This window comes from Dipodomys spectabilis, unplaced genomic scaffold (assembly GCF_019054845.1).
Source record: "Dipodomys spectabilis isolate Male_0828 unplaced genomic scaffold, ASM1905484v1 ptg000003l, whole genome shotgun sequence".
Taxonomy (NCBI): domain Eukaryota; kingdom Metazoa; phylum Chordata; class Mammalia; order Rodentia; family Heteromyidae; genus Dipodomys; species Dipodomys spectabilis.
Genome location: NW_024870680.1, coordinates 4,391,240 through 4,407,375, shown reverse-complemented (window position 1 = coordinate 4,407,375; position 16,136 = coordinate 4,391,240). Strand labels below are relative to the sequence as shown.

At 37.7% G+C, this 16,136-nt stretch overlaps 1 protein-coding gene across 12 annotated transcripts in view; it reads right to left on the bottom strand.

Moving 5' to 3' along the window:
• Sytl2 (synaptotagmin like 2) overlaps positions 1–16,136 on the bottom strand; it is a 67,256-nt gene that overhangs the window by 12,298 nt on the left and 38,822 nt on the right. For 4 of the 12 annotated variants that reach the window (XM_042688435.1, XM_042688453.1, XM_042688471.1 and 1 more), the window contains exons 8-13: positions 13,610–13,711; positions 11,634–11,687; positions 10,428–10,475; positions 6,134–6,228; positions 2,821–2,940; positions 1,137–1,306 (exon numbers count right to left, since the gene is read on the bottom strand). In XM_042688435.1, coding sequence (XP_042544369.1) covers positions 1,137–1,306; positions 2,821–2,940; positions 6,134–6,228; positions 10,428–10,475; positions 11,634–11,687; positions 13,610–13,711 — 589 coding nt within the window. Of the gene's footprint in view, positions 1–1,136; positions 1,307–2,820; positions 2,941–6,133; positions 6,229–10,427; positions 10,476–11,633; positions 11,688–11,833; positions 11,906–12,079; positions 12,181–13,609; positions 13,712–16,136 lie in introns of those variants that run through there. The other 8 variants (XM_042688443.1, XM_042688462.1, XM_042688481.1 and 5 more) reach the window with 4 other exon arrangements.

Below are 16,136 nucleotides of genomic sequence, written 5' to 3'. Positions count from 1 at the left end.
CCTGAATTCATTTCTAATAAATGTGTAGAATGAAGAAGTCTGACCTGTAACAATGGTTAATTCTATGGGTTAATTTCTTATTCAAGAAAGGTTTGGATGCTGTAGAATTGCTTTGGGGTTTTTCTTTTTAAATGTTTTTGTTACTGCTTTCTGAAAAAAAAATCTTAGTATATGTTGGTTGGGTTATACTCAATGTAAAAAGATAAATGCTGAGCTTCATTGTTTTTTCTATAAAAAAAAAAACAGGAAGAAGGATAGGATAGCCAAGTAAAATATTTAGGAATCAAGCTTCTGCAAAAGGATAAGTAGAGAATCACTGAACCTTTACAAACTGAAACTATGATTTCAAGGATGAATTGGTAATTTTCCCTGAGAGTTCTTCTGTAGAACTTAATTAAATTTGGAAACCACCTTATTTTAAAGTCTTAAAGTCTTAACAGTTTTCACACGAATGGACATAGTAGAATATGCATCACACATTCTTAATGTTAGCAAAGGTTTGAAAAGAGACTGGGGTTCAAGGTTTCATTCGCTCTCTGAATTCATGGATATTCTTGTTTGTTTCTAGTCATTGTTTCCTTATCTGTAAAATAAAAGAACTGGACAAGATGATTTCAAAGGTCACTTCCATATTTCTCTGATATTTTTTATAATTTAATGTTTCACATGCAAATTTATATAGTAAATAAAACAGCATTTCCCTCCAACTTTAATGAACATGGCCTCTTCTTTTGATTGTTTTACTTCATTCTCAATTATTTTGGGTAGGTACTATAGCTTGAAGACAGCTCTATTACTTGGCTTTTTTGCTCAAGGCCAGAACTCTACCACTTGAACTATACCTCTACTTCTAGCTTTAACTGATTAATTGGAGATGAGTCTCTTTTCTGCCTGGGCTAGCTTTGAACTGTGATCTTCAGATTATAGGTATCAGCCACCAGTAACTGACTATAAATTAAACCTGAGAAACTTACTGTTAATTAGCTAACAATGAAATAATTAATTTTGGCCAATACTGGGGCTTGAAATCAGGGCCTCACAATCTCACTTGGCATTTTTTGCTCAAGGCTGGCATTGCATTACTTGGGACACATCTCACTTCCTCTCAAATCTAGGTTTGACAGATGTGTACTTACGGGTCTGAGCGCTGTTTCTTCACATCTGCTGCTGCTAAGTCTTTGCACTGGGCCACAAACACGTGCAGCTCCTTCAGTGACTCCACATAGTCCACTGCAAACTGGACATGTCCTTTCACTTCCAGATTGCCAAAGTCTCCACTATAAATACTCATCACACTGCCACTCACCTGGAGGCATCAGAAATACAATGTTTGTCTGTCTCATGTGTGAACACAGAGCAAGGATCATGAGCATAACCCCTGTTTAACCTATTTTTTCTTTTCTTTTCTTTTTTAAGGTCAGTTGTGGGGATTGAACTCAGCCTGGGTGCTGTCCCTCAGCTCTTCAGCTCAACGCCAGTGCTCTACCACTTTGGTTTTCTGGTGGTTAACTGGAGATAAGAGTCTCATGGATTTTCTAGCCCAGACTGGCTTTGAACTGCGATCCTCAGATCTTAGCTTTCTGAGTAGCTAGGATTACAGATGTGAGCCACCAGCACCAGGCTTAACCTATTTTTCTAGGCTGCATACAAAAACAGTTGATTTAATATGTCATAAAAACAAAGACAACTTGACATGATATATAGGACTAGGAATTTTCAAAGTTGCTAAAGAAAAAAACAGATGAATAGTGAAATATAGTCATTTAGATGCCAGCTTATTTCAAAATGAGGTGCTTTTATGCTAGGTGGCATTCAGAGTTCTAGTTTTAGGCATTCATGGTATTTAAAATGCTAAAGAAAAAAGATGTGAGAAAGTCCAGGCACACAAATCACAGTGGCACATTGCTGAAATTTCCACAGCACTAAAAAGGAATTTTACCATGTTACCCATCCACTGAATCCAGGAAAATGCTTAGTGAGCCATGCACTTTTAGAGGTCAAGAAGGGTAGAAAATGGATGATTAATGAGGAGGGTTTAAAGCCTTCTCAAAGGCATACATTAGAGGGTCAGTAGAAAATCAATTTAAATAGATTTTTTTAAGCTTCAAAAATTCAAGGCTAGCAAGAATTTAAGCATGGCATCATTTATTTGGTATGTCTAGTGAAATACAAAAGCATGTATGTATATCAGCAAAATATTTAGATGAGTATATATCAGTATATTTATTTCCACCCACATACCATACACAAACCCAGCTACCTTGCTTTATGTGAATAGTTTCATGTAAAGTCAAATTCTCTTCAAATTTGAACAGCTACATTTAGGAACTTTCCTTTAAATGGAATTTGAATGCTTCTAGAAGGCAAAGAATCATCTCTCCTATTCTTATATGTGAATCAGTATTAAATTTTCAACAGGTATTTGATGGCAAATAGTATAAAAATCATAGCCAATATGAGTAAATTTTATAGTAGTCACCCTATTTGTTGTACAAAATATTAGTTGTTCAATCCATTGATAAGATAGGCTTATCTTTGAAGTACTTACATTCAATTTTTAAAAGTTATAATGTATATAAAACCCTCTATCCTAAAAAAGGGGTGAAGAAGGAGGTGGAGAAGGAAGAGAAGGAAAAGCAATAGGAGGAAGAAAAGGAGGTAAAAAAAGAAAAAGTTAGCTATTAAGCAGCTAGTTAATAATTAGAGAAAATGTCTGTGAAGTTTGAGAACTACAACAGGCTACTTCACAATGTGCAGGAATATGGTACAGCAAGGCTTGGACAACAGAGAGATATTAACAGGGAGCTTTTGTTTACATACAGAAGACAAGGACGTCATGCCAGAGGAACTGCTAAGATTGGTTAAAGAGCCCGGGCTCTTCTTGTGTCTGCTGAGCTGGTAACTGCTTTCTGATGCTGTGTCTGTTTCTCTGTCATCACTCTACAAAACATCATATAATATGAACAGTATTTAAATTCAGAATGAGTCAAAGACAGAATTTATGGTTAGGCAAGGACAATTATCTAGGTAATTACCAATTTATGACATTTCTCAAGGTCACAGGATACTAGTGCTAATTCCCAGGCTGGGAGTTAGTGGTGCAGGCTGTAGTTGATAATCTGCATTGTGCCTCACTTAAGGAAGAGGGCAGGGCACAGTGATCAAAATGGCAAAGTGATTTTCCACCTACAAGGTAGCCCCAGGGTGCTCTAAGAAACAGTACCACAAGGTAGTCCCAGGGTGCTCTAAGAAATAGTACCATTGTGAGCTTTCCAGTCACTCTTTAATACATACATTGCCTGGAGAACTTTAGTCATAAAGATTCAGAATGAGGGCTGGGAAGGTGGCTCAGTGGTAGAGTGCTTGCCTTGCATGCCTGAGGCCCTGCACCACATAAGCAAAAAGAAAAAAGCCGGAAGTGGCGCTGTGACTCAAGTGGTAGAGCGCTAGCCTTGAGCTGAAGAGCTGAGGGACAGCGCCCAGGCCCATAGTTCAGGCCCCACGACCGGACCCCCCCTAAAAAAAAACAACAACAAAAAAAAGAGATTCAGAATGAGCTCCTACGGGAGTTACAGAGCTTATGGAGCACTTCAGAGGCTCCTGGGGTTATGGAGACATTAGTTCATGCCAACATATTCCAAGACCATGCAATTATTCATCAATATAATGGATGCCAATTCTAATGCAGATTAATAAGGGAGTTAAAGAAAAACAAAATTAATAACTGACATGGATAAGAAAAGACTCCTTTCTCAAAGATTATAAAACATCCACACCTTTTAAATGTCTTTGTCATACTCTTTCCCCACATGAATAATTCTCTATTATAGCACATATGATATTCTACCTAGTGTATCAGATCATGAGTAAATTACTGGAAGGATGGGATCCTGTCTTGTTGATCTGGAACAATCTTTTTATTTTCTCATATAATTAGCACTCAATCAATGTGGATAAAGTTAAGTCTCAGAAGACAGTGAATCCTACATCCTCTAATATCTAGTCCAACCCTAAACACTTTGAAAAACTGACCAAGTTTAATTTTGGCCTCTCTAATAAACAATTTCAAATAATTTGAACATTCTTCTAGGTAGGGCTATGACTCAACAAGTTAAAACTGAATGAGAACATTTTAAAAACTGCTATAGTTTCGATCTCAAATTAGTATATGGTTCATTCCTATGACCCACCAACCCCGCCTCCACCTCATCCAGACCAAAGTGGGTCTACAATGGTATAAAAGCCACAGGAACTTCAGAGATGTTCACAACTTGATTCTAGCTAGTGATTGAATTCTAAAAATTGAGTAATTCTTTCAAAAGGAACACTGTGGGATCTTAAACGTGTGTGAGGACTGAATATGTGCAGATACAGCTCTTCTTAAGACCAGAATGGACAGAAAAGTATCCAGGATTGGAGAAGAAGGGTGTGTAACTTATATAACACTCAGAATTTTCTTTCTATTCTTGCTAAGAAAAATCAGAGTAAAAGCTAAAATCGCACATATACTGGATACTCATTATTTGCCAGGTACTGTGCTGTGCATTTTTCCTAAGTTAGTCTACTGATGTCTGCATGTGGTGGTTAGGGACTAGGTAACCAGACTCGGGGAGACTCAATTATTTGTCCAAGATTGATCACATAGCAAGTTAGTACTTGCTCACTTGGAATCTGACCTCAGACCTTAGGCTAACAACCTGACTACAAAAACATGAGACCTGTGGCTGGGAAGGTGGTTCAGTGGTAGAGTGCTTGCCTTGCATGCATGAGGCCCTGGGTTTGATTCCTCAGCATCACACAAACAGAAAAAGCTGGAAGTGGTGCTAGGCTCAAGTGCTAGCCTTGAGCTGAAGAGCTGAGGGACAGCACCCAGGCCCAGAGTTCAGGCCCACAACTGACAAAACAAAAAAAAACATGAGACCTTATTTGGGTCAAAAGATATTTGGGTCAAAAGATTCCAAATGCCCGGCACTGGTGGCTCACACCTGTAATCCTAGCTACTCAGGAGACTAAGGTCTGAGGATCACGGTTCAAAGCCAGCCCAGGAAGGTCCATGAGACTCTTATCTCCAATAAACCACTAGAAAACTGGAAGTGGCACTGTGGCTCAAGTGGTAGAGCACTAGCCTTGAGCTTTAGAGCACAGGGACAGCGCCCAAGCCTAGATTTCAAGCCCCACGGACCACCACCACCACCACCAACAACAACAACAAAAAAAGATTCCAAATCTACTTATTAGTAGCTATTAGATTTTGGAAAAGTGACTCTGAGGGTCTTTCCTCTTCTTTTAAAATGGCAGAAAATAGTCTTCTTCTCCAATCCTGGATACTTTTCTGTCCATTCTGGTCTTCAGGAGAGCTGTATCTGCACATATTCAGTCCTCACACATGTTTAAGATCCCACAGTGTTCCTTTTGAAAGAATTACTCTATTTTTAGCATTCAATCACTAGCTAGAATCGAGTTGTGAACATCTGGATATTGGAATGAGTAGTAAGTGCCTGGTACATATACATACTAAGTACTGAACTTACTGGTCATGTTGTTAAGGCAGTAGGTGTAAGTGCCTGCCATATACAAGGGACTCTATATACTTGTCATGGTCATAAGGTAGTATGATGATCTGCATGAGAATCAGGTCTGGGATCCAGTTCTGGATCAACTTCACCAACCTTGTTCTCAGTTTCTTTACTTGTGATACTTGAGTATAATAATCTTCCAGGATCATTGGAGGATGAAATAAAAGAATAAATGTAAAATCTGCTGTGTCACCATTATTTTTTAACAAATGCTTTCAAGGTAGTCATATTGCCTAGACTAAGTCAAATCAGCTCCAAGCTACAGAAGGGTAGCTAATTCCTGCCAACATATTTCTCCCTGGATTTCTTGTTTTGTAACAAAAGTCACATTCCCAAATCTAGGCAATCTGACTTCACTACCAAAAAAGAATTTCTGTTTGAGTCACATGAGATGTTCTATGCCTAGTTCCAGGACCAACAACACTGCCTCCATTGACTTGGAAGCAAGGGTCGGTCCTGCTGTCCTCTTTGGTCCCTGCTACAGTGGAACACAAACAGTCCAAGCAAATATGCCTGTTTGGCTCCATTCTCCTGAAGGTATAAAAAACAAGACTTGCCTCATCTTGAAGAAATGCTGGAACAGACTTGCTCATCCTTTTGAGTTTGTCAGGATAGGAAAACTGATTATCCGGTTGTGAAGGCACTGTGGAAACTAAACAGCAGAATTTGATTTCAAATTATTCTTACAATGGTCAGATAATAGACATAAGCTGAAAAACACACTTATTTTTCAATTTATGAATAAATGCACTGGGCAAATAGGTTAAAGGCACAGTAGTTCACATGCACAGGACTGTGAGGTAAGCAACATGCTGTTTTAATAAACTATATAGAGAGAAAAAAAGAGAAGAACAAGGAATTGAACCAAATTGTAAATATAAGTTATTTTTTAAACTAGTTCTTGTTGAACTAGAGCTGGGCTCCAATTACTAAAACATTTTATCAATATGAATTGGTTTTACTTATGTTTTAAAAATATCAGACCTATGAACTCCAAATTCTATAAGTTATTGGTTCATCTCCTCAAGAAACACTGTATGACCAGCATGCTGCAGGATGAAAAACTATTTCATTTGAACAGTAAGTATCTTTACACATAACTCAACAATGGAAGTGTTCTTGGCTTTTAGATGCTTAGGAGCAAGCTTGTTTACTTAATGATCATGAGGTTTCTTTTTCTCACAGTGTTTCTGACTCAGAACTATGAAAAGTAAAAATTAAAAACTGTTTCTGACACAGGCACTGTTGACTCATGCCTGCAAGCCTACTTTAGAAGGCTGATATCTGAGGGTTGTGGGTCAAAGCCAGCCTGGACAGGAAAGTCTGTGAGACTCATCTCTAACACCGAAAAAGTCTCACATGGAATTGTGGCTCAAGTGGTAGAGTGCTAGCCTTGGGCAAAAAATCTCAGGGTCAGCACTCAGGTCCTGAGTTCAAGTCCTAGGTCCGGTACCAAAAAAGAAAATTCTGAAAACACACATTAGTTTAAATAAATTTGAATATCCCAAGGCCAAGTTTAAATGGTTTAAGCTAGACCATTCTATGAATTTATTTTTTTCATTATTTAGAGAAGACTTTATTAGTTTCTGTAATCAAACCCATATAGATAAGACCTTACACATATAAGACAGTGTTTACCCCTGTACAAGTGAAAAAAATAAGCTTCATTATTCTATGAATATGAAAAATATAGCACATGTATTTTCTGCTATAGTGAATACATGTGTGAATGGCACAGAAAGAGGTTGTATTCTAACCCTAATGTGCACAGCTCTAGTTAGAAAAGTATTTTCTTGGGGGGAGGGGGGAGGCTGGGAAGGGATGTGAAGGGTAAACAAAGGAGGAGGCTGCAATGCTTGGTAAGAAATGTACGCATTATCCTGCCCATGTAATTGTAACTCCTCTGTACAGTATGTTCACAAATAAAATAAAATTAAATTAAAAAAAAAAAAAGAAAAGTATTTTCTCCCTTGTCTAAGAGTCATATTATCTGAGCTTTTCTTATGGTAAATCATAGCTCTTACAACAAAAGTTAATATTTTCCAAAGTATTTAGGTGCCTGACACATAGATTTTATATAATTATTTTCTAAATAAAAATGTTGCCTGATACAGTATCCTTAAATTATATTGTGAACACAATGAAAACGTAGTAACTTGGCTTATCCTTAAAAGTGATATTAGGAAAACAGATCCAAATAAAATTTCATTCCTATATAGAAATCAAAAGACTCAAATTTACCATAAGCATTAGCTAAATTCATCTTTAATTTAAAAAAATCATGCAGGCAAATCGAATTTGAACTAAATATATGCTTACTCACATATGAATTTTCATCTAGTTTTAGGTACACAAAGGTAAATGTACAACAAAACCCATTCTTCATGTCTCTTCCTATTGAACAACTCTCTCTTTTTCCATCTTTGTGTGTGTGTGTGTGTGTGTGTGTGTGTGTGTGTGTGTGTGTGTCAGGGTGAGTTACTTTGGTAGCACAAAGATTAGGTTGCAGTGTATGGGTCAATGAGACTAAAACTTTTTGGTTGCAATCCTTTCCTATTATAATTAAAGTTAGATGAAGGCATGCCACTATTTAAATATCATGAATTTTATACTTGTGGGCTTTCATTATATATGTTTTGATTCTATATTTAATTTTATCTTATGAAGAGAACATATTATGTGCTAATAAAAGTCACTAAGAAAGCTGGTGCTGGTGGCTTGTGCCTGTAATCCTAGCTATGCAGGTGGCTGAGATCTGAGGATGAAGTTTCAAACCCAGCCTGGACAGGAAAATCAGCTTCTTATCTCCAATTAATCACCAGAAAACCGGAAGTGGTGCTGTGGTAGAGTGCTGCCTTGAGCAAAAGAGCCTGGGGATAGCACCTAGGTCCTGAGTTCAAGCCCCACAAGCAACCAAAACAAACAAACAAAAAGTTACTAAGATTCATTTTTGGAAAATAGTGCTAAAAAGAGAGCAATTGATTGAGTCCAAATTTAGCACAAAACTGGTCTATTTGCCTTGACCAATAACTAAGCCAATTAAGAGATCTTGAGTGAACACAGAGAAACACAAGCATATGCATATTTGGCTTTTTCATTCCTCAGGCTAACTATTGAACAAAACATAGCAAGATAAGGTCAAAGGGCCAAACTTAAGCATTTCCCAGTTCAAAAGCAACACCTCTTATGGTCTTATTTTGTCTGCAGCATCCAGAAATCACATACTCACAAGGGCCAGGCCTGGACTGTCTTCCTTCCTAGGCAGCTCTTAAGAATTTGTCAAGTCATGTGCCAGAGCTCAATTCTCCATTGCTTGCAGGAGGACCTTATGAGCAGTGTCAGATTACATGCTAGATGTCATGACTTCAGCATCAGCACATTGATTCCCTAGCTAATGGCTCCCTCCTTTAGCTGCTCTCCTCATTATTGTCTGTCAGCACACGCAAAGGCTGTGAGGAAATTACTATTAAAATACCATGGAACCAAGGGCAGAGGTATGTGAGATTATCTTCATATTTCCAGCGTTTCTAGGTTTCTAGGTTTACAAAATGGATAGAAATAGGGGAGCTAAGAAACCACACATGCTTTGCTTGGCCCCACAGAATCTTTATGTGTTATTTGTCCTAAAGATAGTGATTGTGGGCCAGATGCTGATAGCTCCTTCTTGTAATTCTAGCTACGCAGGAGGCTGAGATCCTGAAGATAGTAGTTCAAAGCCAGCCTGGGCAGAAAAGTCCATGATATTCTATCTCAAAAATAATTTTTTAAAAAAAAGCAGGTCTGGAGATGTGGTTCAAATGGTAGCCTGTCAGCCCAGCAAACAAGCAAGCTAGGTGAATGTGAAGCTTTGGGTTCAAACTCTAGTACCACTAAGAAAAAAAGAAAATAGTCACTGCTAAGTAATCTTAAAAATTGAACAAAAAAGAAGAAAAAAACCATGATCTTTGCTTAGTGTTGCACATTAATTAGCTAATGGACATTAGTTGTAGAAGTGTGTTTATTTCTTAGACTCAGGTGTCCATTTATCTTTTATCTTGATTATGTACTGTTTGTATCTAATTTTAAACCTCAAAGTTTAAATCCTTGATACAATATAATTTGTAGAAATGTAGAGAGGTATATTCAACTATACTACATACTAATTTGTCAAAGTTAAGTTCATGTTTTGGTTCAAATAATTAATAAATTGCTTTATAACTACAGTTTTGTATAGAGCCCACAAGAGATTCAATACTTAAGACCATACTGCAACTCAAAGCCCACTGATATCAGAAAGTGCTAACTTGATTTTAAGCAAAAACTCAAGAAGAGCAGAGAGATAGCTAGACCCTGGTGGCTTATGCCTGTAATCCTAGTTACTCAGGAGGCTGAGATTTCAGGATCACAGTTTGAAACCAGCCAGGGCAGGAAGTCCATGAGACTCTTATCTCCAAATAATCACATAAAAAGCTGGAAGTGGCTTAAGTGCTGGAGTGTTAGCCTTGAGCAAAAAGGAGCTCAGGAACAGTGCCAATGCCTAGAGTTAAAGCCCCAGAACCAGCAAAAAAAAAAAAAGAGAGAGAGAGAGAGAGAAGAGAAATGGACAAAAAGTCAATGGTATACAGTAATAGCAACATACATAATATATACATGTATTAGATATATGCCCCTTCCCTTAGTGAAATCACGAATTATTCTTCCAACAAATAGTAATGAAGTTATTTTAAAAACACTTATCAAAGTGAAATAGCTTTGCAAGCTGCAGGAGTTTAGCAATAATAAGTGCTATGGTATGAATGAGTTAGTTCAGGACATTGAATACTGTGTAGATTGGAATAGTTAAACAATTGTGAAGAAGATCCTGCTACTCACTTCCTGGTATGCATTCATTTGTTTCTGGTTCCTGATCTGTTTTTTTATCTACTCAGGAGAGTAACATAGAGAACAAATAACATTTTAATAGAAGGGTTAAACAGTCATGAAAGTAAAGCTCAAATGTCAGTTTTACAAATGAAATTGCAGAATACATCTGACAGGTTTTTCAGCTTGCTTCATCCATATCCCTGTGTGACTCCATTAGCCTCTTTATTGTCTCCTGATCACGTAAAAAAATCTAAGTTCCAGGATCAGAGGGCACGGTGGGTTTCCTATAAGTTGCTAAACCAAAGCATGAGTAGGGGCAGGTACACTAAACAGGGAGCAATGAAGCTGGGATTCCATTCTCTGCTCTCCCATTGACTGAGTAGGATACAGGATCTTAGAAAAGTCAGACAATTCCTCCAACCTTTACTAATCTGAGAAATCAATATGAAAATCCTGCCTACTTTATTTTAATGACATAATTAGAATGATCTTTGAGGAACTTTATCACTACATTTTGTATAGGAAAGCTCAGTAAATATACATTTTTATAGTTATAGCAAGAGCAATTTAGAAAAAATGCAAAATCTAGCATACAAATAAATTACACATAAATTGCATAAATTCAGAACTAGTCCCTATTAATTTTTTAAGCTGAACCAAGTAATATAAATGACCCACAGACAATCTTTGACATCTCTGATTCCTTAACATTCCGATCAATTAATTCTACCCTCAGTCTAGTCTTTATCCAAGCATAGGCAGATTTCCTGACCCTTATTCTGGGACCATTTCTTTTGATCTTAAGACTTTACTAGCTGTTTCCAGATACCTAAATGCTAAGACTTGAGACTCAAACACAGGATTCATTTAACCCAGAACTTGCTCTACACTTCCTCGTCTTCAAAAAGAGTTTTGCAAGTCAGAGTAGTAAAAATCAACTCATATCCACAGAAATACAATTTCCTATTTATAGCAACTTTTGCTTCCCCAAGAGTCTGTGATGCGATCCTCCCAACAGTATCTCCAGCAAAAGCCTTAAGAATACAAACAGTACTAAAGGCACCAAGTCAGAAGGTTTTAATAACTTTGGTATTATTTAGTATATAGTAGTAAATGCTATTCTTCTCTTTATTCATCATCACCATCCCCATAACTGCCTAAATCACCCAGAAACTTAAAACACAAACAAACATGCAAATACATAAAGATATTTACCATCTTCAGCACTATGCACTAAATCTTCTGGCAGAATATCTACTTTTGCTTGTTCTGTTCAGGAGAAATTAACAAATGGTTAGCATGGCTGACCCTTGCAGAGAAAAGAACAATGAGATGGTCCCTGGAAGCTCCCGGAGTTGGAACCAATTAATCCAGATGCAGTGAGGGGTGCGACCAAGATGTCTTCCCCCAAATACTTTCCCTTTAGATGAGCTCCTTGAGCCAGTGCCATAGCGCAAACTCCCATTCAGCTTGATGCAGCTCACATCAGCACATTGCTTGCTGCACACTGACTCCCAAGGGTTAGAGGGTTAGCTCAGAGCAAGCAGTCAGCCAGCAGCAGAAGGAAGCACAGGACTGCAATAGCTTATCTATTCTTCTGCAAAGGGTAAGATGCTAGCCATGACTAACATCTTCCCAAACCTATGGCCATTAACAAATACTTGTGTGTGTGCATCATCGTTTGCATATGCCGCTGAGAGACTTGCTTGGGAAGTCAACTTAAGAGCTGTAACTGGGAACCAGCTGCTAAGTGGAATCTTGGCAGGCTAGTGTGAGAGTGGGTATCGGTATTTAGAAGGGAGTGTGCAAGAATACCGGTCAGCTGATGGTGATATTTTTTTTTAACCCTACAAATTCCTGAGAACTTTAAAGCTGCACCATGGAAATAGCTCCATCCTTCTGAAGGCAAGAGGTTGGCTAAATTGAACAATTGGTGTTGAGGAGCCTCCCTTGCCCCTCCCCCCACCCTGCCCCAGGCTCATCACCAACATAAGTCATAAAAATTAGGGCTGTTCAATAAAAGATGGTATTGGCCTTCTCTGGAAGCATTCAGGCTGGGTAGGGGCTGATCACCTGTGGAGGAAGCTTTAGGGGATCTTTCTGGGCTAGGAGGAGATCAAAATGGGTAACTTTCAAGGTACCTCCTAGCTCTGAGATTTTGAGACCCTTTGGAGGGCTAGGAGTGCATTCCAAATTGGGGAATATTGTCTTCAGAGCCTTGGGAGTCCCTGAATCGCAGATACTTTCATATGAAGTAGTTTTTCCTTGCTTCTAATTAAACTCTGACTTATTTATTTGCTGTAAGTCACCCTTACAGATGTCTCAAAATCACTCCAAACCCAGAACTTCAAACTAGTTAAGAACAAACCCTCTAGAAGTCATGTTTTCTAAGTCCATTTGCCTATCAAACTGCCTAGCACACAGTCCCTACGTACATTATACTTTCTATCTGCACATAAGAAATCCTTCACCAATTGAGACAGCAGCCAGTGAAGAAAAGGAAACCTAATGTATTGTGAGTTAGTCTTTGTAGTCCCAGTATCCAAAAGAAAATGTGTGGATAGAAAAGATGGGATAAGAGAGAAAAGAAAGCCCTTGAACCAGGGACTAATTCTACTTCCTAACATGCAAAATTCATTGGACACTCAACACTGTCATATATATCAGAGCCACTTCAAAATGCTGCTGGCAATAATCCATTAATTTTGAGTCCCAGGTATGCTGTGTGACAGTAAGAACACGACTTTTTATCTCCAAGCTTCAGTTTTACAAGTTATACAACAGGGAAAACAACAACTCATCTCTCACTGGGTTGCCTGTATTGGTTAAATGAGGGCAACTGTGTAAAATTCTTAGACAAATTTGGGCAGATACTCAATAAGCCATTTGTAATGAATACTAAACTACTAGCTACCACAATCCTTTAAAACTCACTGTACTTGAGTAAACACTCAATGCAATCCAAAGAGACCTAGGCTTCTAAGAATCAAAGTTCATACATTATCTTAAAAGCAAAGTTCAAGACATTTAAGTGTGAGCCTCTTCAGCACACTTGTGAGAGGTTATTCTCATCAGTTAACCCCTGCAATGGGATTTCAGTGCATGGCAACATGCAGTGAGACCACACAAGAGCACATAAGCAACTTTAAGCTCAGATGAGGTATAAACAGGGGGGCAAACTTTATTCTCACTTGATGAATCTGATGAAATGTCTTCTAGACTTTTGGAAGGCATTTTCCTAGAAGCACTCTTTTCCAAAGTTTTCAAAACAGGACTGGGTTCTTCTTCTGAACCTGTTATAAGACAAAACTGATGAACACTGCACAATACAAAAGGAAAAATAACCTTTTCATAACCAGTGAACATGGAGACAGTAGGTTGTAAAGGCTATAAGTCTCCCTACTTTGATTTGTTCTAAGTGCTTTTTACTTCATGGAAGAAAAAGTAAAAATTTTGAACTATTAATATTCTCTTTAAATATAATTTCCCTGGTCAGGAAATATTCTTACATAAGCATTACAGAAACAAGATTACCACATTAATAGGAAAGTGTTTTCCTAGTTGTTTGCAGCTCTCTATTTTAGGCACATGATTTATTTTGCACCCATCTTTGAATCTTCCCACTTAACATTCTAGCTTTTGAAGATAGCACTGAAATGAATTTAGAAGCATTAGAAAAGTTAGCTGAAAACCACAGAAGGCAGCATTCAGATGTTCAACATCTGTATATAATCTGGTGCACAGATGGGTGTCTTTCTGGGTCAGTAGGTGCAGGCTTTCTGGATTTCATGACTTTGTTAAAATCTCAACCAAATAAGGGTAAATAAATGAGGTAGTCAACTTTTTATTTAATCAAGTCATTTGGAAGGGGAAGGGGTAATCCTATCATTTATTAATACTATTGTTCTAAAATAAAATGTTTTAGACCAAAAAGAGGAAAAGAGGAACATAGTTTCAGAACAGAATCAGAACAGTCCTTAAATTAAATGCACTTAATTTTTTTTAATCTAAATTTTCCTTAATTTTTCTTTTGACAGTGAAAACTCTTATCATGGTTAAGCCTGCTTTGAGGATGGACATTTATTACTGTCTAGTCTCAGTGCAATGACAATAGACACTTGAAAAATATTTCCTGAATCAATGAATCATTCCATTAATGAATTAGTGAGTTTAAGAACCACTTTTCTAAACAATAATTTAATGAAATGCATTCTAGTCCCTGCCTAATGTTAATATGCATGACAGAGCAAATGGATTCTAGGATCAATTTGATTTGGGATGTTCAAGGTTAAACTTTAAGAGATATCTTATTAAAATCCTCAGAGATTTGAACATGCTAATAATGTACATAATCCTCCAGCATTTCAAAAAGGATTTGACCATAGAGACTCCCTCTCCAAAGGAACATATTGAAGTACTAGCTAGTGAAGAACTCAGCCACAAGTAAACATGTCAGATCCCTCATCAAAATTAAGGTAACTTTGTAGTAAGTTTCTTCCTTAATGCCCAGCCTTCCTCTGCCAATTTGCCCTAAAATAGTCATTTAGGTCAGAAGATATAAAACAAGGACTGTACCTTTTTATACCTCTTATTGGCTCATAATTTTTAATTATTTCCTCTGGCCTTGGTCCAGGTGATTATTTCATACAATTTCTTATTTAGATATACTTTTTGTTCTTTAATCAGCAATGCCTATACACTGTTAAGTATGGCTACACACATTGGATAATAGCATCTATCTAGGGAAAATTTACAAGGTTCCTAGGGCAGTTTATCCTAGTAACTCATGGGACAGGGTATTAAGAGGATATCTCAGTAGGGTTCATGTTCTAGTTTTTTTAAAGTAACATTTGTGGCCAGGCACTGGTGACTCATGCCTGTAATTCTAGTTACTCAAGAGGTTAAGATATGAGGATCACAGTTCAAAGCCAGCCCAGGCAGGAAAGTCTGTGAGACTCTTATCTCCAATAAACTCCTCAGAAAAAGCAGGAAGTGGTACTGTGGCTCCACTGGTAGAGCACTAGCCTTGAGCAAAAGAAGCTCAGGGACAGGGCCCGGACCCAGTGTTCAAGCCCCAGGACTGGCAAACAACAAACAAACAAACAAAAAGTAACATTTGTTAAAAGGACTTCAGTGTTCAAGATGGCACACTACAGCTACTTTCAAAAGAACTCAGTCACTCAAAAAGGCTTATCTAATTTCATTGAGACTGTAGTCCATTAAACTACAAGGAAGGAGATTAAGAGCAGCTGTTGTACAACTTCAGTTAAACCGTCCCAGCCAGAGAGCATTATATACCATTTCATCACTGTTCATTCAGGCAATTCTTTATTCTCTACCAAAAAAAAAAAACCCTCAAAGAAATAATCAGAACAGCAAATGAAGACAAGCTTTATGCTTTATAGTCTAATAGAAACAACCACCCTTAGGTCCACTTGGGTGAATGTGAGTGTGGATAAAGATCATTAGCTAAGCCAGAGAAATGGACCACACCAGGCAACTCATTCAGTGGAGTCAGGTGAATTTATCTGACCCAAATCATATTCTAGAAGGTGAAGATTCTACAGATATCTGAAAGTAAGAGAGAAGGAGTGGCAGCAAAAAAATACCACAGCACAAAGTATTGGAGGAAAGGGAAGTTCTGCTTTATACTTTGTCCTGGATATTTAGCCAAAATTGCAGTAAAACACTGCTCTTACTTGCGCTCTTTGGTGCTAC